The sequence below is a fragment of the Chelmon rostratus genome, chromosome 9 (assembly GCF_017976325.1).
Source record: "Chelmon rostratus isolate fCheRos1 chromosome 9, fCheRos1.pri, whole genome shotgun sequence".
NCBI lineage: Eukaryota > Metazoa > Chordata > Actinopteri > Chaetodontiformes > Chaetodontidae > Chelmon > Chelmon rostratus.
Genome location: NC_055666.1, coordinates 22,899,166 through 22,926,051, shown reverse-complemented (window position 1 = coordinate 22,926,051; position 26,886 = coordinate 22,899,166). Strand labels below are relative to the sequence as shown.

The 26,886-nt window shown below is 41.5% G+C and overlaps 1 protein-coding gene across 2 annotated transcripts in view; it reads left to right on the top strand.

The window, feature by feature from the left end:
- pdgfc (platelet derived growth factor c) overlaps positions 1 to 26,886 on the top strand; it is a 46,594-nt gene continuing 19,708 nt past the window's right edge. For both annotated transcript variants that reach the window (XM_041944545.1, XM_041944544.1), the window contains exon 1: positions 1 to 561. In XM_041944545.1, coding sequence (XP_041800479.1) covers positions 450 to 561 — 112 coding nt within the window. In that variant the 5' untranslated portion in view covers positions 1 to 449. The remainder of the gene's footprint in view (positions 562 to 26,886) is intronic.

The following is a 26,886-nucleotide window of genomic DNA, read 5'->3' as shown; positions in this document are numbered from 1 at the left end:
ATCTGCAGGGATTTATTCAGACTCAAGAACGCACCGTGGACGCGCGCTTTAGCCAAAATGCATCTGTGCCTCTCTAACGATCTCGTACCATAAATGATATGTCTACAAAAGGACGCTCTTACAACTAATTCCAGGATTATAATTACTTAAAGCCAAACTTGGTCCAACTCAGTATCCAACTTTCCACAGAACCAACAGGTGCGCACTTGCGTTGCGCAGAAGCGGCTGGTCTGGAGGCTTTGGAGGAGGATTTGACTTGATTTAGGGAGATATAAATTTCACTTTTTTCCAGAAGGACTGATGATTAAGATTATGTGGATTCTACTCTGCGTTTATCCTCTCCAAATGTGTCCAAAACAGCACCGCTGTCCTGTAATCGACGCATGTGTGTGGTGATACAAACCATCCCGTCAACAGCGTTTTGAGATCGCCAACCACCACTCATCCAAATGATCCTTCCATTATTCTTCCTTCTTGCATCGCTTCTCCAACATTATGGCTCGGAAGCTGAATCAAGTCATGTCAGCAAGTTTCACCCTCCAGGTGTAAAGGAGCAAAACGGTGAGTTTTCATTGCACTTTGTAACGTGTAGACAAGTTGTGGAGCGGAACACGGGCATCGCTCACACTCAGCATGTTTATTCTAACGGGGCTTGAAGCCATTCTTTGAAAATGCACATCTTGCTTCAGTTTAAACGGCGATGAATGAGCGTTTCATTCAGCTCAAACAGCATTATCCAGGATAGGAAGTGCAAAATTACCTTTTACCTTTAAAGTGTACCCGTGTATGTTTAAGGGGGAAAACCCTCTGAAATTCCAGGTCCCCCGGGAAACGTTTTCCCTGTGATCATAAAAAAAGGCTCCATTCATGCAGCAGTAGTGGCTCCGGGCGATGTAATTTGCTTACCCTCTGAAATGCGCTGAGCTGTGCTATCAAATAAAAAAAGTTTTCTCAGTGTTTTATATTGCGTCCACTCATAATGTATCTATATTGATTTGGATTAAGGACATAATTGCCCTCCAATGATTCCTTGCCATCATGGGCAATTTGGCAATCAAGCTCTTTGTTGTTAGTGTGTGTTGGCGCGCGCGTGTGTGGGTGCGAGCTTGTAATGGGGAGCGTCTGTCCATCTTTCAAACCTCTAAAGCAACTGTTTTTTTTTTGTTTGTTTGTTTGTTTGTTTTCCAATGATGCAGCTCATGACTTAGTTTGTCTTCTCTTCCTGTTGGGCTTCTGCTAAACCACAGATTCTTCACTTTTACCCACAAAACACTGACTTCGATACATTATTATACTCCAAAGCATTTCTTATTGGCTGCATGATATGAAGTGCATGCAAAACGGCAGTTAAGAACAATATCACCAACCCTAAATATATTGGCAGAAGAAATACAGGCTATAATGACAGTTTTGCCATAGTCCATCTTTAATTGGCCTTTGCACAATCCTGTGCATGCTGTACAAGCCTATAAGGCAGGAGCAGTAAAATCAAGTCTCACAACTCTTCTTGAGAGGGTAAGTATGTCAGATGGAGCCACCTGAGCTAATTAAAATGACGAAGTAAGTGTTGTGCAGGAGGAGGATTTTGTAAAACTCAAAAACAAAAAAAAAGTTGTCCTTAAAAATGTCTCACGCCTGATCTGTAAAGCTATAGTAAATCATTTCTTAATTATTAATAAAGTGCAATAAATAGACGAACATTTGCATTGGACTGAGGTGTTGACAGAGATTTACACAGCAGGACCTCACAGAGGACAGTTCAAAGTAACAGCATGTCTGTATCCTGCAGATGTTGCCCTGGTCAAACTTCATTCATTGCTCAGTCGTGTAGAGCCAGTGGGTTCGACTGGCCTTGTGTGAGGACACGCAGCGCTGACTTCACTACAGTAACAGTCAAGGCTGGGAAATCAGAGCCTCCCGCCGGGATCTCCAGGTTTAATCAGGAAGGCTGAGAAAGGAAAACAACAGGGAGGAGAGAAGGGAGGGAAAAGGATGGAGGAGGTGGATGATGAGGAGGGGAAACTGCGGGGCGGAGAGATGTTTAACTGTCAAAGAACTCTTTAAAACAGCGGTCACACGTTGGCTGAGCGCGAAGCTGGCCGGGCTGTCTGTAACCTTTGACTGGAGTGTCTGAGCGCTCACCGTTCTGGCGTGCTTGATTGCTGATGCTCTGTGAGACAATTTGGTATCGATCTGAGGGAGGGGAAAGAGCCGGACCTGTCTGGCATGTTTAGTAGTCGTTGCCTGGAGAGTTATGGTCAACAGTCGTATTAAACTTGGCAAGCAGCTGCTGATGACTCCGTAAGATATCAGAGGGGGCTCCCTCCCATTGAGGCCAGCGCTATGTGGTGTAACCATCTGTCACAATAACTAGAGAAAACTCTCAAAAAGGCTAGCAGAGTGGGCATGAACTCCGAAACGTGAATTTTATGTGTTGTGGTCATAAATAATGTGAACATTTCCTTCCTCCACCACTGAGGGTTACGTTGCAATAACATTTATAGCACATGCCATTTTCATGTGCTCGCCACATGGCTATAAGGTTTCATGGTTTTTAGGAAAAACCATTGCGAAAAAATGACGTCTGCAGTTGCACTATAAACTTATTTGTATGGTTTTAGTCATGAAATAGGCTTAAAAGCAAAAGCATGTGCACATTCAGTCCGACCACCAGCACAACCTCTGCTTGTGTCGACAAACTTTCATTTTTCTTATGAGAATTGTTTTTATTTAATGATTTTACAGAGCATCTTATTTGCATTTTAGGATCTCGGGCTCATTTTTCACAATGTTAGCAAGAGGAAAATGTAGTTTTCATTTACAGCAGTTTCCTAAAAATTGCACATATATATGTATACAACTCATTTACCCTAACAGATGTGTTTTGTTAGAAGCATAATGTCACCTGGAGGTTTTTTGTTATCAACATAACAAGAAAAAAACAAATGTCAATGTATTTGCGTTGTTTTATCTACAATATTTGCTACTGGAGATTAAAGCTGATTAAAAGTTTTCTGATTATGTTAAGCAACTCAGAGCTCTTGGTTTGGTCTGGTTAAATATTGGAAATGTCGATGGTGACCTGAATTGGCTTTTTCAATATTTAACTAAAACTAAAATCTTTCTTCTGAAGTGTTGCATGAACCACAAACAGCATTGTTGCTTCCAATAGGCTTTAAAAAAAAGCCTATTAGTACAATATAAATGTTTTTCTTAGGAGATATAATTGTTATTTTTCATAAAACTGCAGAATTTACAGTTTGCAAATTTAATAGAGTGGCATTTCCCCCTTTAAGCAAATAGATTCAGGTATATCACAATCGAGCTATAGCTGCATCTCGTCTTCAAGCATATTAAGTAATGGCCTCTATAAGCTTGTTTCATTACATGGAGATGGCCTTTGTTCATGCTCTAGTGTTTACAATGGCTTTTTCCATTAGGCTATGATTTGCTGGCAGAGCTGCCAGTTGTGTGCACATTCAGCTGAAGATGCATCTCAGCTTCTCAATCACACAGGTCATCTCAGGGGGCGCGTCATCATAGCACCGCTCTGAGTTAAGTGGTCTGGCTTCACTTTCCCGTAGAAGGCTGTGTTTTCACCCCCACTGAGCCCACCCATAAGCACAGGCCCAGGTCTTATTAGAAAAGAACGGCTGCAAATATTAGTAGGAGATGCAGATTACCTGCAGATACTCCCACATATCCCTCCAGAGCACCACTGGAGAAAGGTATGCAACGCGTTAGACCTGCCAATGATCACAGCGGCTGCTGTTCCGCTAAAGATTACGAGATTAGGGGGAGGATTGGGGTTATGAAGGTCACGGGCCCATGTGGAACATGTGCAGTTTTCCATGTATACATGCATACATGGAGGGTTGAAGATACAGAGGTGCATTGTGCATTCATTAGATTATGATGCGGACAAATAAGCAGTTTAGAGTGGGGACTTAAAAAGCAGGAAAGAGAGTGGGTGGCCCTGTTTGGAAGCGTGACTGTTTCAGGTGTAATGCAATGCGCACGTCACCCATTCATTCATAGATGGCCGAGAACAGTTGTTAATGGCACACTTAAGAAGTAGTGAAGTGGGAGGAGTTCTTTTGGTCATTCAGGGTTCAGCAAGTAGAAGTCCCATTCATTCCTTACACAGGCGATGTTAGTTGACTGGCAGTTGAAGCACTTCTCAGGCTTGTAAAGACACGAAACTCTCCAGTTTGAAAGATTGAAGATTAGCACATGCATTAAAAAGTGTTTGGTTCTTTTACAAAATGCCATAATTACAACCCTGTACATAAAAACAAAAGAAGCACTTCACAGGAACATGATAATGCATTCAGAAGTTTGAATTAAGACATTGAATTTGGGTTTTGGGGGTCAACTTTAAATGCATTCAGTAAATGTTGCAATGACAGAGCTTGCTTCTTCCCATTAGAAATGGAAACTGAAAGGTATTGCAGTAGGCTATCTATTTATATCTATATCTATATTGATATCTATTTCTATTTATAATTAAAATTCTGATGCCCATAACATAAACCTGTGCTATTTCTTCAATTAAGTTACTCGAGATTGAGGAAATTTTGGGAATGTACAAGTGGTTAAAAATAAAGTAGGTCTCACTTTTAGCTCTAAAGCTGTTTGAAACAAACATCTTGCACACAAAGTCAGACATCATTCTGTTGCTCCACTTTCTACATAGTGTGCATGCAAAGTTACGAACAATCATGATGTTTTTTCTCCTTCTCTGCCAGTTGTTACCAAATCTGTCCTGAGTAGACCAAACATAGTGATTTATGCGCTGTAGGTGTAAGCCTCTTCCACTGGCAGCTACAAGTGTGGCCAGCTGGCATTCAAGTTTCCACTATGTTATTTTAAGTGGTTTCCATAGTGCTTAACTCTGTGTTTTAATTTGAAATTATGATACGCCTCTTAAACCAGTGAAACAAAACTGGCCGGTCTTGGAATCTCCATTCATTCTTTAATACAGGTCAGATGTTTCCTGAGCCTGCGTCCCTGGGAAAGCTTGTTTCCAGTTAGGAGAGGCTGTACTTTGATGGATATGCTTGAATGAATGAATGCAGCACTCTGCAGTTAATCATTGTAGTGGGCAGTGCAATAGCAGCCGGTATGCTTGGCTGAATTAAAACCATCAAAGCAAATGGACGGCTTGAATGTTCAATGAACTCAGCAGGAAGCAAAGAGGGCAGCCACTACACTGAGTATATCACTATTGTCAGATGAAAAGCACACATAGAAAAAGATGTTTGTCAGGGTGGGTAATGTTTCTTGATTTCTCAATGAAGCCATTGGTTTTTACTTGGAAGAATGAGGTCCCTCCAACCTGAAAGTCCCCCAATCTGCAGTTATGTGATTTTTCCATGATAGCAGCAGAAGCAACCCCCGACCACCAAATACAGGCATGTCTATGTCTGCTGGCGGGAGGAGTTTTTCCCCTCAGCATCTCACTCCAGAGTCGGGGACCCTGGATAACAGTGTCTATGTTTTCCCTGTCAGCACTATTTGAACGTGAAGTGCTGTATTTGGCAAGGAAAGCATGCCACCGCCTGCCTGCTGTTTGTCATTTCAGGCAGCGGGAGCACCGTCTCCCCCACCTCCTCGAGCAGCCAAGGGAGTTTTCAAGGGATCCGGGTCACATGTTAAAGCTCTACTGGAGAAGAAATGTTCTCCAACGACACCAAGCCTGTCTGTGCCCAGCCGAGTCAACGTTGGTGCGTTTGTATTCGCTTACAGTCAGGGCTGTGGCCTGTGATGGTCCACTGAAGTCAAAAAAGCTGTAACACCATGGCGCAATAAGCGCTAAACTCAACCGTAAAAAAATTCATACGGCGAATGTGTCAGCAAACAATTACACATCCAACAGCAACGCTTACATTTATTTAGAGTTGTGTTTCTGACCACCTGGTGATTCAAAGCAAAAAATTCACTTTTCTTTTAGCTCTGTTTGGGGCTCCACCAGCTCCTGAGGGAAATATGTGTTCACCCAGCACGTCCTTATACCTAAACTACTGAACGATTGTTGGAGACAAGCACCAATGGGCATACTGGACCTTCATCATATCAGACCTTAATGTTGGTTTAGACACGAAAACTATTTAGTTAGGTTTGGGTAGGGATTACGGCTGGGATTAGCGTTACTGTTACGTACGTTATGTAATTTGTGTACGCTTCAGAAGTTAAAATGAGTAAACCGTGATCAACTCAACCTCTACTCAGTATGCAGGCTTTCTTGATCTCCATACTACGTCACCTGACTTCCTCCTGTGCTCTCGTCATAATTACTACAGCCACTAACAATAAACGCAGATATGGGTCACAATAACCTACGTGCACAGACAGTTTATATGGGTGTTTTTATAGTGAGGACAGGCTGATTTAGCAGCTAGTTACTAACCTTTTCTAGCACTGTTGATGCAGAGCAGGTAGTGTAAAGTGGATTTGTAAGTGCTTTTCCACTGAAACTGACCGGCTGAAAATTAGGTTGTGAAAGTGGTAGAATTTTAGCAAAACAGGGGAACTTTTGAAGCTGGAAAAGACTTGTCTGTGAGTTTTTCACTACAAATAACCACATTACACATTGAACTCACTCTTAAAATGAAAATGTTTATTGGGCCAGGTTGAAAGTGATACCCCAGTGGATGTGTCAAGAAACTGTCTAAAGCAACCACTCCTGCAACATCATACACTTATCCACTGCCCATCTGTCATACTTAATTAATCATGCAAAGTATGAATCTGCAACACTGACAGGTCAAAACACAGCCCTCTTAACCAGCTCGGTGATTGCAGTTAGACCAAGGGTACTGCAAGAAAACTGGATTAACAGCGCAGAGTAGCTGTAAAATGAGCTACACTGTCCCTCATTCACTTTTACCTCTTTTGGGCTCCACCAACCACTAGAGTCCACTAGAGCAAAAGTAAAAACAGTATAGTACATGACATCAACACTTAGCCAACAGTTAAATACAATGTTGTATTAGCAGCACATTAGCTTCAGATAGCTAATATAATGGCTACCTTGGTTAGCAATAAACTGATGGCTAAAAACTAGATGAGCAGATCACAAAGCAGCTAAAGTCACATGAATATCTGTGATTGGCCAGTATCAGAAGTTCAGTGGGTGTACTCGCAGCTCCTGGGTGTGTCTGAAACTGGGTCAGGGTGTTGGTGAGACAACGCATTCCTGCTCAGTAAACATTGCCTGGATAAATAATGTCTTTAAAATATATATTTGTTTGATGTGGCAGTGCGTTTCTTCTCTTTCAGTTTCTTATCGGTACATTTTAGCAGTTTGCAGATAAGGCTTCCACCATCAGCTTGGCAATATAACTTCAAATGTCTGGCTTTGTCACTTTTTCGGTGACAATGTTTGTTCTGAAAGCCACCACTTCATTTGCAGACACAAAGATTTCACTTTCCCCTGCAAGCAAAATAAATACAGATATCATTTCTATCATGCTTTTCCTTATCTAGCGGAAGGACTTGCTGAATATTATCAGCTGTTTCTGCACAAATGAGTCAAGTAGCTGCAGTCTCACCAGTTGGCACAGAGCAAAGCAACAGCACATGAAGCAGACTGAATCAAACAGAGCAAAAAAAATAGGAGTAATTGTGAGTCAAATGCATGCCTCTGAGACTCCCAGAGCAGAAAAATGTACAGATAATAAATGCAGACGTCCAAACAAGGCACTGTAAATAGTCCCAATGCTAACATTGATTATGACGAGCAGAAGGAAGTGTCTGCCTGGTGCAGTCTAAACATGAAGGGTGGAGCATGTCTGCCTTAAGTCAAGATTACTTGTCAGAGCAAATACCTGTCATTCACTGTGAGTTAGCATCGTTTCCTCAGCTCCTTTTGTTTTCTTACCGGCCCGATTGTTGTCCTGACCTGTGTTTTCCTGCTCACGCTGTCATATTGCTGTTCAGGGTCAACAACACATCTACAAAGGAAGGTGTGCTTACTTTTTGAGCAGCTCTGAAGGTCTCAAGGGTCATGAAACTTTACTCAAAGCATAACTGATGTGCTGTTCCCTTTAGAAAGTGAAAACTTGTAGAGTAGAGTCACCTAAACCTCAACCTTTATATACTTTAGCTTCATCTTCAGGTATCAGAATTTGAATAGCTAAAAGTCATAATTTATGTGCGTTTTACATTGAAAACCAAGCATGTCAAGGCAAGTAAATGTACTTATCTCCCAAGCTATGTAATATAAAAACTATGACAGTATGAAGAAAAATGTGTTTGATCTGCTGTCAATGCTGGAAAGAGTGATTATCATTCTTGTTGTTACAGAACAGATTCCCTCTAAAACAGGAGCTTTTAAAGCATTTGGATCAACTTGAGGCTGTGAAGGTGTGAAACTCTGCCAGCACGGCACTGTGTTTTCACAGACCTCAGTCGGCCTGTGAGTATTGGTTGTCTTATGTCAACTGGAATTCCACCGGACTAAACATCTCGCTTGATGAGTTGACCTTGGATACCGTCTCCCGAGGGCACGTCTGCATAGCTTGGCAGATGTCATCGCCTCCTATCAGAGAGGTATTTCAAAGTATCCTGTAATGACTCTGCTCTTAAACTCACTGGGCTACATGGGCATCGCCTTGCGGTTGACTGACAGGGAGCTTGACCTGGATCGAGTGCTGAAGAATCCCACAGCTGTGTCTTTTATGAGAATAGAAGTTTCTTGGTAGCACTCTACAATGTGGTAGTCAAAAAGGTTCCATCCACAGCTCCTCTTGTGTCCTTGGACAAGACACTGAACCCCAAATTGTTCCCGTTGGTATGTGTTTGATGAGAGGTAATTTGGACCAAAAAAAAAAAAAAAGACTTTTACAATGGTTTAAGATGCTGAAAAAGTCCCCAAGAGACATGTAAGAAACGTGTCAGGAAATAAATTCTAATTTATAAATAGCAATGAATGACTTGCACTGCTAGATACTATGTTAATGACCAGTGTCTAATGACCTACATACTGGCCACTTTCTTAATAAATCATCCCTGATTAGCTCCATATCAGGTTGGAAACCAAACTAAATCAATTACCATCCTTTTTTCTGTCCACCATTTGTGGAAAAATAACATTCGTTTGACTAGTAGAACACCATTTGGTCATGAACGACACCTCCAATAATCAAACAGTTTCTTAATTAATTGAAAAAAATCCATTATGATTCATTCTGAATTATTAAGACCCTAATTCATGCATAACAACTTCATAACTTACTATCAATAAGCAGTAATTACGAGGTTATTGAGGGAAAACTAAAACTAAGTTGTTAATGGCCTAGTAGTTGTAGAACATGGTCGTGTATAATAAGGCATTATAAGTGCTTTATAATGAGTAATTAAGAGCCAATATGCGACTAATATGAAAGCTAAAAAGAAGCTTGTTAAGGTGAATTTATGCAACTTAATATAAATTGCCACGACCATGATCATTATATGACCCAAACTTATTTTAGTCAATCCTTCTAGGACCTTATTTTCAAATGAAATCATGAGCTTATGTTGCATTTCTCCGTATTTTCATCAAAGAATTCCACAGAAACACTGCAGACAATGTCGCCACATTGCCTGATAGCAACACTTTCTCAGAGGTCACAGCATGCGAACCCATCACCGTGGCAGAAACAAACTTAAATGGTTTCACCTTACTGCTGTGTGCCTCCTTTCCTCCCCATCATGACATGAAGGGGTCCACATGTGTGAAACCGAGCTACTACATTCATCAGCTGCAGCAGAGACATTTCATGGTTATCAAGCACCGCCATTAATGATGCTAATTATAGAAGGCAGCAATGAGAGCCGCTGATGTGTGAGAGGCCTCATGCAGTTTAGAATACACCTCAGTGCAGAATGATATGAATGTCTGGTTTGAGCAGTTTGAAGGACAATAAAGTGAAGATGCAAGTATAATAATTATAGCATTTTACTGACTTCAAAACATAATTGTGCAATATTGTGCTGTACTTAGAGAATGTATTAGGGTAGATTGAATGGACCAGATAGTTATCTTGAACAACAACACAATGGAAGCTAAAAATATTTAACCCCTGTAGCAGATTTTACACTTGCAAACAAAGCGGGGAGCCCGTCAGAGTCACATTTGACAAGTAATAACTACAAAAATAGAAATATATGTGTTGTCTTTACAGTTACTGCTACTGCTGCTCGGCTTGGGCTCGATGAGATCTTCACAAGGAAAGACTTGCATGGTAGCGTGGCTCATTTCTCACTGCATATCTTGCAGAATATTGTTTTGAGATTTGAGTCACTGCATTCTTTATTGAAATCACACACCTCAAGTGTTTGAGGACAGGTTGCTATAGAATGAATCTCTAGTAAATGTCAGTAATGGTAACTCACAAGCTCGCCAGTACACCAATCCTTCCAGTTGATGACCTTGCAGTTACTGTACGTTATGTTTATAGCAACCTCTGACTGTTAATCTTTGTGCTTACATGTTGCCTCTTTCCACTGGCTACAGCAGGTTGTTTTGACCGTGTAGTTTCTGCAGTGCAGCCTCATGTACTTCAGGTTCGAAATGCTGGGACGCTGGGCTTGTTTGGCTCAAGCTCATTTGTGTGGAGTAAATGTAAATCCTAACAGAATCACCTTTTTTCTCCATGCGTTGCTCGTGCGACACGCGGTGCAGCCCGCGTCCTGCCGAAGTATATAGATGAAGACATTTTTCTTGCTTTCACTTCCCATTACCTAAAGTACATACAATACCAACCCATAAGTCATGCATGCCCACTGAAATCAAGCCACCACTGTGTCTTCTTTATGCGCCATCAGAGGAGAGTGAGAAAAGAACCAGGAGCTATTAAATGGAGATGTGAAATATCCCAGCTCTAATGCATTTAGGGGAGGAAATAAAAAACACACCTGTCCCAGTAATCATCGGCACAGCGCCGTCCCATGCTGGCTGGATTATGTCACCTAGCACATGGTGAGATGTGATATACGACGCTATGCCAGTGGCATACAGAGACGGTAACCCAATCACACATACTATTTTGAGAATGTATGGCTTTTCCCAAAGCACAAATGGTTTTCGGTGCAGACTGGCTGCGCTCTGCCACGGCATGCTTACACTTGGATCCTCATGGGAGGGTATCCATTTCTACGGCCCAAATGGAATGAAAATGCACATTAGCTGTTAGGTCTTATGACTGACTGGAATGATTTTGCCAACTGTGTGTGTGTGTGCGTGCGTGTGTTTGTGTGTCTGCGCTCTGAACGGGATCAGCAGCAATCTCCACTTAATAAAATAAGAGTGAAACGACCTCTTACTCGAGCCAGCTCCTCTGTGATGCAGGATTGTCTGTGGTCCTGGAAAATGTTTTGTCTTGGAGCTACAGCTTCATACCCCATCACTCTGGTAGCTTCTGGAGTTTTACTCTACTGTAACACTCACTAAAAAAGCACAGATGATAAACTTTAATACCCATTCACTGATTTTTCAAATGTATTTTTTTAAGAGCAGGGGCGCATTTAATTTAATATCCTGACACTTGGCTTTGCCTTTTCTACTTGACTCCCACTTGTTCATTGAGGAAACTGCTGTGGTGAATAGGATACATTGTCCAATCTGTGCCTTTGTTGCAGCGTGAGAAGCTCCTGTCCTTGTACAATGTAAGAAATAAGTTGGCAACACTGGTCGATTTACTGGAAGAGTGCACTTTATTCATTCAGCAGCCCTGTACTGTAACACGCCGACTCTTCCAGTAAGTCTGTTTAAGGTGCCCAGTTATTTTTCACATTTGGTTCTCTTGTTACTCAGATATCTAGTTGACTGCTGAAGTTGCGACATATTTTCTACAAGTCCTTGCCCTGAGTGCCAGTGCGGACAATGAGTGGCTGATTTGTCTCTGCACGCGCTCCTAAATGTATCGTACTTCATGAACAATCTGATTCTGGTTGTGGTTAGCCACTTCTCGCAGAGGTGTAAAGAAGAGAGGGCTCAAAGCCCAGATGTTACGTGGCTCAGTACCAGTTGAGGCACACAGCACATAGCAAATTCAGTCATGTGGTGAAAATGCAGGCAAGTTTTAAAAGGAATTGCACACTGGGACTAGATGCTGTAATCAGAGGATGCCAAATAATCTTAGAAGTGTAAGTAATGTGATATATTCCAATTGTTTTTTTTTTTTGCATGGCTGCACCAAAGCAGGAAGTATTATAGGAAGTATCGAGCATACTGTAATTTACTGCTAGTGGGATGCATTTTGATTACACTGAAACAAAATGAATGGAGGATCCTAATCATAGAGGGTTTGGCTCGCTATTAGGAACATCTCACAGCCGACATTTTGACTTGTCGCGGCAGGAAAAGCACAGGTGTAACTAATTACCTTAATTATGGCTCTACTCCATTTAGGTGTGCCAGTGAGCTGTGCCAATGGGCCAGAATTCAAAACAAAGGGATCCCAGAACCGTCACGACGACATGTCGCACAGCCTTTATTGATGTTTCTAGTTTAGTACCTGTGATGTGTGAAAATGTCAAATGTGAGAAAGGTCTGTTTAGTGTTGTTGATGACACAGCGTGCTGCAGACCAGCAAGTCGAAACCAGAGTGTCTGCAAATCCTGAAAGTAGTCTGAAAATGTCCAAAATGATGTTGTGTAAGTTCATGGCCTTTGATCTTGTGTTTCCGTCCAGGTGATGACATGACATGAACTGGGCGGATCCACACTCAAGTCAGTGATAGCATTAGGAAAAGAAAGACGTTATTCATTCATTCATTTCATTGTGTTTCCAGCTTCTTGCTGTAGCTTATGTTACATATGTGGCTGCTGTCTCATTTGTTCCGTCAGCAGTTTGGTGTTAAATCCACAGGAGCAATGTCATTTTTGATTCTTTCTCACATCAGAGTGATGTTTTTAAAAATGCTCTCCAGAGTGGATAAGTCTAAAATTGATGGTCTTGCATTGTTTTGTAGAAGCAAGTTATTTTCAGATTTATCTGCCTTAGTCGAGCCTAAATAATAGGCTAAACATTTGGGGCTGTAATAATACATCAGTGTACACGGTAAACGACTGCTGTTGATTTTTTCCAGTTGTGCGCAGGAACCTTACTGAGTGTCGTCTTAAATTAAGGGAAAAGACCTCATAGTACAATGTTTGCTGAACAGTTGATCTGGAAGGTTTTGCAGTGCAAACTTGAAACGACGTGCAATAACTGCTCAGATTAAATAAATAATATATCGAGATACGCAGGATCTTCTGCAGAATACCACTCTGAAACAGACTGACCAGAATGTTAAACGTTCGACTTTCTCTCTTCATATCTCGACAAGACTTTTCTCACTCCATTTTCCTCTTCGCAGGGATGATTGTGTGATAACAGCTTCAACGGACACCTTTTGAATGAGTAATGCTGAGAGAAAGACAGACTCTGCAAGGAGAGGATGACAGGTTACCAACCAGTTAGTAGAAAAGGTGTTAAGCCCTCTTTTCCTCCTCCTCTCCCCTCAGTATCACATCAACATCTGTTCAGCTGTCTCTAATTAGGGCTTTTACAGACAGCAGCATTAAAATGGCCCCGGAACCACGCCAACTAATGAGACGCCATTGACAAGGCAGATCTTTCATGCACAACTCCGTTTGTCAGAATCTATCTTTCATTTTCTGCCTTGACAGCCAACGTTTGTTCAACACTTTGTCTGCCTTCACACCTGTTGACAGGCCTTAACTGAGATTTAAAGCGGGTCACTGAGTTGGCCTGTTTTTTGGCGTAGTTTGCAGCATCGGATGCTCGCGGTGACGGATTTTCTCAGGCAGATCATCGACGTGTTTGCATGCATGCTGTCGACGTGAAGCATTTTTTCACCACTCTGTTGCTGCCAGCGTTTCTATTGTGCTGAATAGAGTCAATTCGTCACTCTGCTCTTAGAACGCGCTATTCGTTTCCAGATGCAGATGAGAACAGTCAAAACCTGCATTAGTTCCGTAGATACATATCATATATATGTCTACATGTCATTACACTTCAAAGAGAGCACTGAAGGACATGTGCACATTCCTAAACAAAAGCATTTTGTGACCAACTGTATTTTCTGAAAATACAAATTATAATAATGAGACCGTAAGTAAAACGTGGTCATTAAGAATGTAGATCACTGAATGCCCTCAGATATGATTGATAGTGAAAAGAATCAAACAAATGATGATTCACTGAGGACCACAATGTGATAAACATAATTTATAGGAGATACAGTTGCTTTGAGGGTGCATGAAGAGGGGGATTGTCCTCGTTCACTGTCAAATCTGGGTTATTATTAGCTGAGTGTGAGTGTTGTTATAGGAGGAGTGGTAATGCTCATGTATTCACAACACAAATGAGCTTTCTTTACTTAAACTGGCCCTTATGCAGCTATTAGATGATGACTGATCGGTTCTCATCAGGTCTGTTATTGTTAAATATTGTACTGAAAATCACATCTTGTCCTGTTAAATCCGGAGTAATGATTAAAGCACTAACATATGGTCACTGTAAACAAAGAAGCATAAATAACTGACAAAGTAATGATCAGCTAATTGTCAGCGGACCTTTTTTCACAGTCTGCTTGTCACAGCAGGAGAAGAGTGGTTTTAATTGATAGCATTAAAACTGGCAGCATCCCATTTGGGGAGCTAGTTTCAGGGTCCTGGTATTGTGCATGATGACTCAGTGTCATGGCTGAGTGGGACACTTGATGGAGCCATCATTAATGGCTGCCTCTCCTGCATTGACAACGCTACCAGACTCACTACAAAAAACAAGTGATTCCTGAATGCATCCTCACCTGTGACGCAACATCATGCACCTAATGCAACTGTGGGGGTCTTCCATCGCCATCTCCCCTCACCTCAAGCTTCTGTGCCGAGCTAACACTCCTGTGTGGTACCTTTTCCTGAGCGTTCACCGAACAACTCGCTAATAGCCTATATTTGTGATTTATTAAGCCATTTCTGCAGTCCCTCGCACGCTAATTACCGGTTGCCGCTCAGGCCACAGCTCGTGCTTGCTTCGTTTAGGAAATAATTTGTGCAGTTTTAGTGAGATGTATGTACCCAGATGTAGCTGCACATCCACTTTCTACAAGCACCAGAGAGAAAGGCATCTGTTTTGTCACCATTTATCTCATGAGGTAATTACACAGCTTGTTCTTTAAATGCAGCTTCATGAATATTCATCGTTTCCAAAGATAAAATAAAGCTTTTAATGGCTGGCTGTGTACTTCCATTACTTGTTTGTGTTTTTCTGGTAAGGATTGCATCAAACAGCAGGGTTATGTTTACAGGCAAATGGACACAGATGATTGAAATGCTTTTTTACAAGCAGCCAGAGAGAGTCAGGGAGGAACGCTGGGAGGCCTTTTGTCAAACGATGGACAGTCAGAGGCTTAATGACCTGTGCAGACTATTAAAAAGGCAAACTGGGTGCTAAGTGCTTAGCATCTCCATTTATTTGTCATTTCTCAAACCATTCTCCAAACAAGCACATTAAAACGAGACCCGCTTAGTTTGGTGGCATCACCGCGGTCCTCAGCAGGTGTTACTCATGGTGACATGTGTATGTGTTTGGATGCAAAGGTGATTGAAGGTCAATCAGAGGCTACTGTGCAGACAGAGATTAATGGTTTGATGAGTTACAATTACATCTACTGTAGAGAGCAACTGATTAACTAACAAACCTCAGGGTTTGCCAGATGTGATAAATCATAATCACTTCCCTTTTTCAATTACAGCTGCAGGTTTTAATTTAGTTTCTGGAGGTGTTTATATGGATCAGGCTTGTCTCAGATGAGAATTACTATTGTTTGCCTTAATAAGTTGCACAGAGTTAGCCTGCACAGACAGCCATTGATTGGATCAGTAGTCAAGCTAATGTTTTTTCCCCAACCCCAATCAGTAGGGAGTGACAAATCACATCACATCAACGTAATTTAAGTCACCATGAAAGCTGCAGAAGAGGTTTCAATGAGCAGTTAATGCAACGTTTTCCACACTGATAAAAATATGTCTGTCTGTGAACTTAACAGCAGCTTGCACAGCTGAGACGACCTTAAAGACGTGGATATATGTGGAAGACAACATATGACCGCTGGAGAGTATCGACCGTTGTGAAACAGTTTCTGTTTCCTTAAGCTAATGCACCAAAACTACTTGGTTAGATTTAGGAAAATATTCTGGTTTGGGTTAAAAAAGCATTACTGTTAGGTAAGTTGCATAATTTAAATACTTTACATAAGTTAAAATAAGTCAACTTTGAGCGCGGGGACACAAACAGCTTGTTTGCTTTTTTTCCTCAACACTATCTCATTTGAAGCTTTGCTCATTTTATTGCTCTGTGGCTTTTATCAAGAGTAACTTCAACAAGTGCAAAGAGTTTAAGCTCCTGTAAATAACCAACATTCAAAACAACCAACTATAAAAGTTGCAGGGGTCAAAGCCGTACTACTGAGGTAATATTTTATATTCCCATACTGTTTGCATTTGATAACACGGTAAGAAGCAGCGGGGAGAGCAAGATGAGGCATTTCATCAAAAGATTTCACAAAATGTGTATACACTCCAGTGTATTTCTTTTAACAGTGCTGCTATAGTGATTGAAAAACAAATCCTTTGGAAACCTTGGATGAATAGATCCACAGAGAGCTGCTCTGTGAGCAGCATTGCAATTATACAATAATTGTATTCCTCTCTTAAGGGAATTAACCTGCAGACACTAAGTCACTGCCCTCGCCTACAGACGTTTCCCCTCAGAAACATCAATTTTCCCATTTTCTAATCCTCAAATTGCTACTCATGTCAACTCTGAAGATCCAGGTACAAACTTGCTGGGTTTACTAAAGCCAGCCCTTTGGCAAGTTGTTGCTGGGATGTATGCACAGACATCGTTCCCTGGAGTGTGGAGGGCAAGCATTTGGTTTTGGCATTGATAGCAGAATTATTAGCAAAGCAAGCTTTTGACCGGGAGGTCGTCAGTTTGAATCCTGTGAGACTTTTTGGGCAGTGAACTAGCTCCTCACCTCTTTCAGCAACTGCCGTCACAGTGTTTTTGACCAAAGCAAGTAACCGTGGCCGCAGAGGGTATAGCAACAGGCCTGTATCTGTGTGAGCGAGAGCCGGATGTTACAGGAAAAGAGCAGTTGTGCTCAGCAAACCCTCCCTTGGTAAATAGAGGTTGAAAGGAATATACTTTCATTACCCTGGGCAGTGCACTGCAGCTCTTCTTCTCTAGACAGCTGGGCCAAAAGGTTATGAAGGCTTGGTGGGGTGGCGGTAATTAGAGATCCAGGGCAGCCCGTTTAAAGAAATCAATCTGTATCTGAAAGCAGAGCCAGAGACCAGAGATTTTTATTCTTAAACTGCCACAATTAAAATGTGCTTTCACTTGTCTCATTGTCTGCTGCTTTGGATTAAATCATCGAATTTGCCGCAGCTGAAAATCTCATCACGCATTTGAAGGCTTCACCCAGATTTGCCTGCATTGCTCGTAGCTTCTTAAAGGGTTGTTCAGAGTTTACGTTTGTTGTGTAAATTAAATGCAATTCTAGACAGCTGTTCTGGTTAAATTGCCGTCACTTAATGGTTACAATGCTCGACGTTTTTAAGAGTGAGGACATTTCCTACAGCAAGCTTTGGGAGGTCTGTGTTACTTGGATTTTCATGATTCAAGATAAGATTAAAGTAATGGGACAAGGGGAGGAAGATGTGTGAAGACAAACTGACTCAGCGTGTGAATTTGGCTGCCGTCCAAGTTGCAGCCTAAGCTTTACTGAGATTCCAGCGCAGATATGTGTGGTCCCAGATCAATTTAGAAATCATTAGTTGAAAACATTACTGCCCTCTTCCAAGCTGTTCATTGCAGACTTGAGTGTCTCTATCCTGGAGCCAGGGAGCTACAAAGTGGATTGTGATCAGCTATCAATCCTCTCAGCTACATGCATTGCAAAAAAAATGCACCTTTGATCAGTCTTAATCGCAGTGTCTGTATCTGCTACGGCAAAGCTGTCTTCCAATCTGGCTCGCCACAGATCAAACTGTAATTTTCCCCAAACATCCAGCTGCCCAGCTCACAGATGTGACTACAAAGCAGCCTGGAGCTGCCGTCCACAGCTGTGGAAAGAAGTCTAAAAAAGACGTGGTTCATCTGTCAACGCCTGGTTTCCAGCCAGAAGAGGAGGTTAAGCCCGTCTCCCAATGTTTGTGAGAAAAATCTCGCAGCCGTCTGACTTTCCTTTTTTGTGCTAATGCATCAGTCCATTTACTGAACAATAATTAACATCGATATTGATCCTGAGTTTGACAACTGTCAAGGAAATTGAGGTTGATTTGGGGCACCCTGCATTAACGAGGGTGCAGGCCTTGATCGCAGGTTGAAGAGAGGAACAGAGCGGCGTACAGGCCTGTGCGCTGTTGTAACTTGTTGTGTGGGCATGCAGTCAAAGAAAGATGAAATATATTTGTGCATATAAAATTCCTGCTCTTTATTGAAGGCTTTAGCAACTGTTTTGGTTCTCTGCTTTACACTCTTCCTTGTTTCCCAGGCTGTGGCAGTGTTTTTACACTGTTTCTCCTAGAGATGATTTGTTAATCATTGTCAGTGGTACGGTGACCATTTTACTCGAAACAGATCAATGTCGATAATTTTGCCTCCTAAATGAGGCACTTGAGAGAAACAAAGCATGTATTTGTTAAAGAAAGTCATCTTTTTAAGAGATTTTTTACTTCAGATAAGAAAGACTGCATTGGCTTTACTAGTAATTGATGGTGTATTTTATTTTAGAGGTGAAAAAGACATTTACTGAACTTGGATGGCTTCATTCTTCATTTTATGGCTGATTTTGGTGCTGATATCATATCTAAATCCGGGCTCAGGGGCTCAGACACAGAATACCAGAGGGTCAGCTGATAGACGTCTGTAGTGAAAAGACTGACACTCAATCTTCCTTTTTCTGGATGCCAAACAAGTGTGGGCACTAATTAGAGGCTCCGAGAAATCATTCAGGGGCGGGAAAGTGTTGTAACCTGAGGAGAGGCCGTTGTGTGGTGACGATTTTAAGTCGCTCTGTTGGACGGCCGAAGCCTGAGGGGCTGAAAGACTTCGGTTTTGCTTTGGTATGTCTGCTTTTCACACACCATCACATGTGCTTGTGCACTACTGTGCATTCACTATCATTAACAGCCTGCCGCTGTGTATTTATAAGACCGTATCACAATTTGTTTTCATTTCTCAGATGACACCTTGTGCGTTGCACTGAGGCGGCGTTGCATATAGCAGTTATGGAAGCTAAAGTCTTCATGGGCTTCTTGTGTTAATCAGTTGTGGCTGTTTTTATGGAGGAATTACCTGGATGTTGGCTTTTGTTTTAATTGTTGTGAGCTTAGTTATATTTGTGTTTTGACAGATTTTCACACCAAATATCAAGTTTTTTCTTTTTCTTTTATATCCTGGTACAGCTCATATTGTTTTAGCAGTTAATACACAAGTATTAATGTATTTAACCTTTTTTATTAATAGAAAAATGATACTGTTCAAGGCATGAACAGTATGCTGATGGACATCAACCAAACTACACATGTCTTTTGTGTTTGTGGAGCTGGAGCTGTTTTACTCTTCTGTTTTAGACCAATATGAACAAACAAACACATGCCCACCATGGACCCTCTGTGGGAAAATGGTAGATATAATTTGACTTACACATGCATGTGTACATACACACACAGAGAGTAGCGGTATCAGGTTGGGCCATCTGATATGATCTGCAGATGTTTTGCTTTGCCTCTGCAGCAGGTGCCAACAGATGTCCCTCCTGCCCACTTGGCCAGGTTGACCCCTTTGTTAGAGCGAGACCACCCTTCTGTCAGGCGACCTCTGAGTGCAGCAGCCCCGCTGGAAATGATCTGCTGAGGTGTTCCTGAGCGGGTCGTTACCACCCCTCCACGGTCGCCGGTCTGGCCTCTCTGTAGATGGAGGGGTGTGAAAGTGGAGCAGGGATCAATAAAGTATCACATTATTATGTTACGACACAGCAAACCCAAGGGGTTTGGTGCTGAGGCTGATTACGTTTCTTGCGACCTTTGACCCCTTGACTTAAAGGGCTTTCACGGGTCATAACTGTCCACCTGTTGATGGCGGGGGCTGAAGTTTAAGAGGCTTAGAAAGTGAAGTAGACAAGAGGAAGAGCTGTACTTTAGCCTGCAAATGCAGGATTTTTACTGTGATGTTTTGCTCTTTTTTCCCTCTTTATGTGTGGAAAAACATGAACAGCTCATCTGAGTGTCCTGCTACTGTTTGTCTTAATGGATCTTCACAAGTTTCACAACCCGTCTGACTCACTCTTATGTCCTCTATGTTTATCATGGGTTCCATGACATGCAGACACCAACAGGTTTGTATGATGGAGGAGGGCCTCCATCATACAAACCTGTTTTTTTCTCTTTTGACGTAAAGCAGGTTGAAAAGGCTGTTTCGTAATGCAGACCTTGAATGCTGAAAAGGGTTTGGTAACCCCCGCAAAAATGTGAATGTATTATTAAAAACCATAATTAAAATTAATCTAATGGGTGGTACTTACTCTGTGACTGCATTTTGAGTCATGGAGCCTTTGTGGTTTTGGTGCAGTTGTGGGTGACAGTATTGGTGAGCCCCCTACAGGTTAATGGCCCAACTGCATTTGCATACTCTGCATGTCTAACAGTTGTGTTACTGCAGATTTCATGGCACATCTGGCATGATACCAAACACAGAATATCATTTAAATAACAGATTAAGCATAACTTTAAAAGGGTCTTGGATATTTGCCTGGCAAGAATTGATGCACTGACACAGACACTTGGCTGATGACAGCGATGGGGCTTCTCTCCAAGCCAGCCAGTCATGACTGCTGATTATACGCTTTCACCATTAGCATCATTCTTTATTTCATTAGTGAGGAAAAAATGTCCAATTTTCTTTTCCAGTGAGACTTAAGAGCTTTATTTTTATTTATTTTTTGCTTAAGGGTTCTTCTGCAGGATTCACAGTTGTTGATGGACACACTGATCAATGTGAAATTTCTGTCATGACAATGTCCCTAATCACTGGGCCAGTCATGTGTGGAGATAATCTTGATCTTGCTGTCACTCAAGTTGTATTAGATTAAAAAATACATATATTTGAAATACTAAGTATTTGTAAAGATCCCACTCTGGATCACACTAAATACCTGTACTGAGTAAATGATCCTTCACAGGGGCTTAATATAGAGTGTAAATGAATATGTTAGTGTACTGTAATATACTTTATGCACTTCAACATTCATGCATTCAACAACCATGAAGCTGTTCACTAGCTCCTGCTATCTTTCCACCCTTATTTCAGCGACCTCTGCAGGCAATTTGGGTGTCAAACCTGTCAAAGCTGCTTCCTCTTCAGCCCAACACACAGGAGCATATGCCTGGCAGATTAAATCACTACACAAGGGTCCCACGCAGCCAAATTATTGTTTAATGGTATGAATGATTCCCATGGCGTGTTTCACCTCCTTTTTTTGCCCGGCTGACTGTAAACCCAAGAGCAATAAATATCCTAAGCAGGGTCGGGAATTTACTGCACCTGTAGTAACCACTGCACTGCTTAATAAGCAACAGATGTGGGAGTGATTTCATCGAGCCTGGAATTCATGCATTGAAAAAAGGGAATTCTTTGTTCTTTGGTACAGTTTCATCATCTGACCAAAGCTGCTTCAACTGTAGCTCAGGGCCTCACATTCATTTGGATCAGCAGGTAACATGGCTGAAATTAAAAACAACTTGGATTTAGTGTCACACCGACTCGCCTGTCGATTACCAGACAGGAAATAGCTGTCGTGAATGGTTATCCATGATGCATGAGGCTGCCGGGGGAACGCAGTGTAGTACTACAGTCTTTAGCCCATAATGTGCGAAAATGACAATTTAGCCAACTTACAGAACAAATACAACCCCCATAGCAGTGTAATCCATACTAATGTCATTTTTCCCTGGCGGTATGGGATGTTCATGTTTAATTTTAGCTAGGAAAGGATGAAATAGCAAAGGCTGTTCTTCTTTAAAACTATCTTATCTGACCTCACATTTGAGGCAGGCAGAAATATTTCTTGCTTTCTCAGGGCTAAACAGCAGTGTGGCCTAAATGTTCCTAGCGTTCCAGGAGAAAAGTTATGTCTACTATATCATGCAGTATGACCACCAGATAAACTCCAAAGCCAAGGGCTGATGTAGTGAGACATTGTAATGACATCATGTGAAGAAAGATGAATTTAGTGCGTCTAACAGAAGCCAGAATGAATGGCTTTCATTCCTCCCCTGCTTCTTTCCTAATAAGAAACATGCAGCAGTCTGGACAACGGGGATGCTCTCATTAGTTAATCTTTGCTTCAAGGCATCTGACGTTTATTCATCTCGGTATGCATGAACGTATGTCAGTGTGCTTCGTGTGTGCATGGGATTTGTGTGTGAGAGGGTGAAGGGTGATAATGTGCAGTGCTGTATCCACTGCATTGAATGGTTGTTGTGCAATCTTCTCAATATATTGATATGTATATTTCTCTTTTTTTTTTTTTGATTGACATCAGTAGTAGTAGTAGTATTAATAGTTGTTCAGTGCTCATGCAACTGTGTGCTCATGCCCCTGGTTCTCTGCATGCGCGCTCCAGTTTTGTTTTGGCAGGGGAAAGGTTAATGTGTAACAGCATGAATGGTTCACCCACTAACGTGTGAACAAAGCACAATGGCTGCACTGTATAGGCCCCTATTTATTCAGAGTCACTTCCTCCCTTAATAGTCGGCTCTACTTTCCTCACAGAGGAAAAAAGTAGGTCAAGGAAAAGTCATGTTTGAGGTAATTCACTCTAGGGGACCGCTTCTCTGATCATTAGATGACATTGGTTAACCCCGAGAGTGAGGTCACTTTCGAGTCAAAGTTACACCCAGAATCCGGCCCGGCTAGTAGCGTGTCTCTGCATTTTACAGCACACCGAGGGCAAATCGGAGAGGGAGGGCATCAATGGGAAGGTTGAAAAAGGAGAAGCATGAAAAGACAGTATTGTTTTTTTTTAAAGATAAAGAAAAGCTCCAGGAAAAAAAAAAGGAAGGAGGTTGGTTTGTGACCTTGTGGATTTTGCTTTAATCAAATACTGGTTGTCAGCTGATGCACATCGAAGGAGAACACTCTTAAGGAGTTTCTGCTTTGATGCAAGTGAACAAAAGATCCACAGCGAAGAGTCACTCGGATGGTTCATCTTGATCTTCATGCACAAAGACCTGAACCAAAGAGGAACGCAAACACGCTGTCCCCCCCACCTACTGCAATTACCTTGTGATGAGTATGTAAGGATTAAGCAGGATATTTGCAGACTTTTTGGATTAAGCATTATTTCATCCATGCAGATCTCTGGAATACCTTTTCATCAGGACCTAATGCTTTCATGTCAAGGCCCTTTTTCCCTTCTTTCCCCCTTTCTCTGCAAAAGCAAGCTCAGATTTTCTTTTCACATTCTCCCTTTAATTACAGACTTAATAAAGAAGCATTCCAGTCATTATTTAACAGATTTTCCCAAGGAAGAATGTACAGAGAGAGCCCTAAAAAGCAGACACCTATTCATAAATAGATGTAATAAAAGTGCATTTTTCTTCTATTAATACCTTATGTACACCCACTATCACACACACAGTACATCTGGACTCATATATTAAAGAATCGCGTTTTGTTTCACATTTATTATGTATTTTATGAGCCTGTATGTTGGAGCCCCCCGTAATGGGGATGTAATTAAAAACATGTCATTGTGATGGAGGGCCTAGCTTTAATAGCATGAAAGCTATCGGCTTGTTTCCTCCTGAGCCAGCAAATGAATACAAAAACAGTCAATCAAACCTAGTGTGTTGCCACTGCTTGCACCAGAGATTAAAGGGGCGATCAGCCATTTTTTTTTTTCAGTAGTTTCTGCAAAGAAATCAAACAAGTATTGACTGCACGGACAAAAAGATTAGGTAGATTTATTTGTATATGATCATACTGTTATTAATGGCTTGAATGGTTTAAGGGGCTTTTTTTAATCCAGTGCTAGATAAAATGCCTACTTTCTGTCCACGAGGAATTTGATTTGCTTGAAGAGGGTGGCCCTTCTTTTGGTGAGACAGTTTGTACTCGAGGCCAAACTCTTCACACAGTTATGAAAGAGCCTGTTCACTGCGGAGTCATGCCTGGGCCTTGTTTTTCTTTGCATCTGGCACACTGTCATTCAATCTGTTCCCACCTGGCTCGCCACCAAAGCCAAATGAAAACATCAAAGTGATATCTGCAATCTGAAGTAATTGTTTTTTTTCCAAAAGTGTCATTGTTGCTTCACTCTGTTTGACAGACTGCATCAGTCAGGATGCCAGGAGAGAAAGTCCGGATGTCATCAAGTTACATCTTGATAAAAACGTTGTGTGTTTTATGGGATCAGGGAAGGGTTGGACGCCTTTCTACCAACATCCAAAAAGTAAAATTAAAAGGAAATCCAAAATAGATGATACTGTATTATTCATTTACTAAACCCCTCCACTGATCATCTATTGCCCAATCATAACTCAGCAGCCGTAACGAGGCACAGCAGGCCTGTCAACCTCTGGATCTGAAGTGTTGTCCATGAGGCTGCAGAATGAGCAATATTTGGCACTTAAAGTGTTTAGAAAGTTGTGTCTTTTTTAATTGCTATTCCAAAAACACCCAAAACACATCAGTTGTAGCTCTGTCCTATCCTTTACTGAGAAACATAACCAACCAGCGGGGACATTATTCTTTATTTATTTATTCTTTAAAGGATCCGTGGCCGTGGGATTGTCATTAACACAACAACAAAAACTGCAAATTAAAATCACGCGGTGTCAGTAAAACCAAAAAATGCAGTTTAAGCTGAGCCATAAAGATCAGAAAACAAGTGAAATAACTCAACTCATTAAACAACAAACAAAAGGAACCCATCACAGAAAGGAAAACAAAATTGTCAAAAACACATGGCACCAAAAAAAGAAATAAAAAGGTACCAAAACAGCGATAAGAAGTGACTTCTTCAAATAAGATCTGGAAGGTGCTACAAGCCACCCGTGCTCACTTGTGTCCTAGATGACAAAATCCAGTAAATATAAGTCTTTTTAAGTTTATCCCAGATAGTCTTTTGAATTTCACACACATTAGCATGCAAAGAACAGTGAAGAGCTACGCTGGCATCTCTGTTCTGTACAGTTTGAAGGGGTTTTTTTTAGATATTTTTAAGCAGCACTTGACCAAATGACCGGGCAGCGCTTCAGGTGCGACATAGGAAATGACATGACAGAATATCCACAACATCTCTTTGAAGTAGCAATGCCCTCTCCCATCTTAGTGATCACTGTGGTCAGACAGCAAGTAATGTAATTTAACACCCAGTAATTTGGTTTTGGTGACCTGCTTAACTGATATCCCATCGATAGACAAACTGAGTGCAAGAACATTCCTACTAACAAATAAATTTAGTTTAGGCAAAGTTCAATTATGCAACACACTGGTTGGTCCTCATCCTAAAATCATTTTCTCCTGTAACATTAAAAATGAAAATATATATATACTACTTCAAAATATGAACAATAGAGCACCTCTTTCTTGCTTGACCAAGTATGTAAGCTAAGCAGGGTCATGCTAGAATGAAACCGTCATACTTTTGGACAAACTAGCATCACACTACATGGATTCTCAGCTGGTGAGGATGCTTTGTGTTCGAAGGGGTCATGCAGCTTTAGCCTTCCAGGACGAGGTCATGCGCATCATCGTCAGCTGCAAATTCAAGACCCCTTTTACAGGGCGCTTACTTTAAAAGGACACATTGTTTCAAAGCTTATTAAGAAACTCAAGTGGTAAATCTGCCACCGTTATTGTAAACCACATATGTGCCCTGTGAGAACGGGAAGCTTGACAGGCGTAGCAACAGGGGGGAGAACCGTAAAGTTTCTTTGAACTGTTACTAGCTTTAAATGATCAGAAAATGCTGAGAAGCAGACAGCACCCTGCAGAAGTGGGTTTCACTTCACCCTCACTTATTTCCAGTGACCACTCCTTCAGACAGGCTTGTTTTCCTTGGAACCATCCTGAGAAACTCGGTGTTGCTGTGGAACCGTTCTGTGGCATTAAACAGGGTGAGCGCATGGCACAAACCTAACCTGTCTGTGTTTTTGTTTCTGCTGCAAGCAAATAACCTCAGAATGAATCACCCTGCTGGGTTTGAATCACATCCTTAAATCAAATTTATGGCGAAACAGAGAATAATCAAGCTCAAAATGTGTTTCAAATATAAATTAGTCCATACAAGTTGCACTGGGGGAAATGGTTACTCATCCGTTTAATGCACTGACAAACTTCCAGCAGCACACTCGTTTTCCCGAGCACATTAAACCCCTGCTGGTTCCTCTGACGGCTCGACGTACTGGATTGGTTTATGAATACTGAATGATCATCAGCCGTGCAAAAATAAATACTGCTTAAACAAATTGAGGATAGGCTGGGGACGGGATAAATTTATCACGCTAATCTCTGAGAAAGAGTCATCAACATTTCATCACTGCATGTCGATAATAACGACAGGATGCTGAGCCACTGGTGAGGTATATTGTTGTCATGCCTCTGTGCTGCATTTCATTTCATGTCATTTTGTGCAGCTTTAGAGCACATTGTTCTTTCATGGAGCTACAGCAATACAGCAATTTGTGAACAATTATTTTGTTGTCCCAAGACTCATGTGAGAAGATCATCAATTTCAGGAGCACATTCAATAAATAGCTCCATGGCGGGTTTAGCCTAGCTTAGCACAAAGATGGCAGGCAGGGGGAAACAGCTTATCT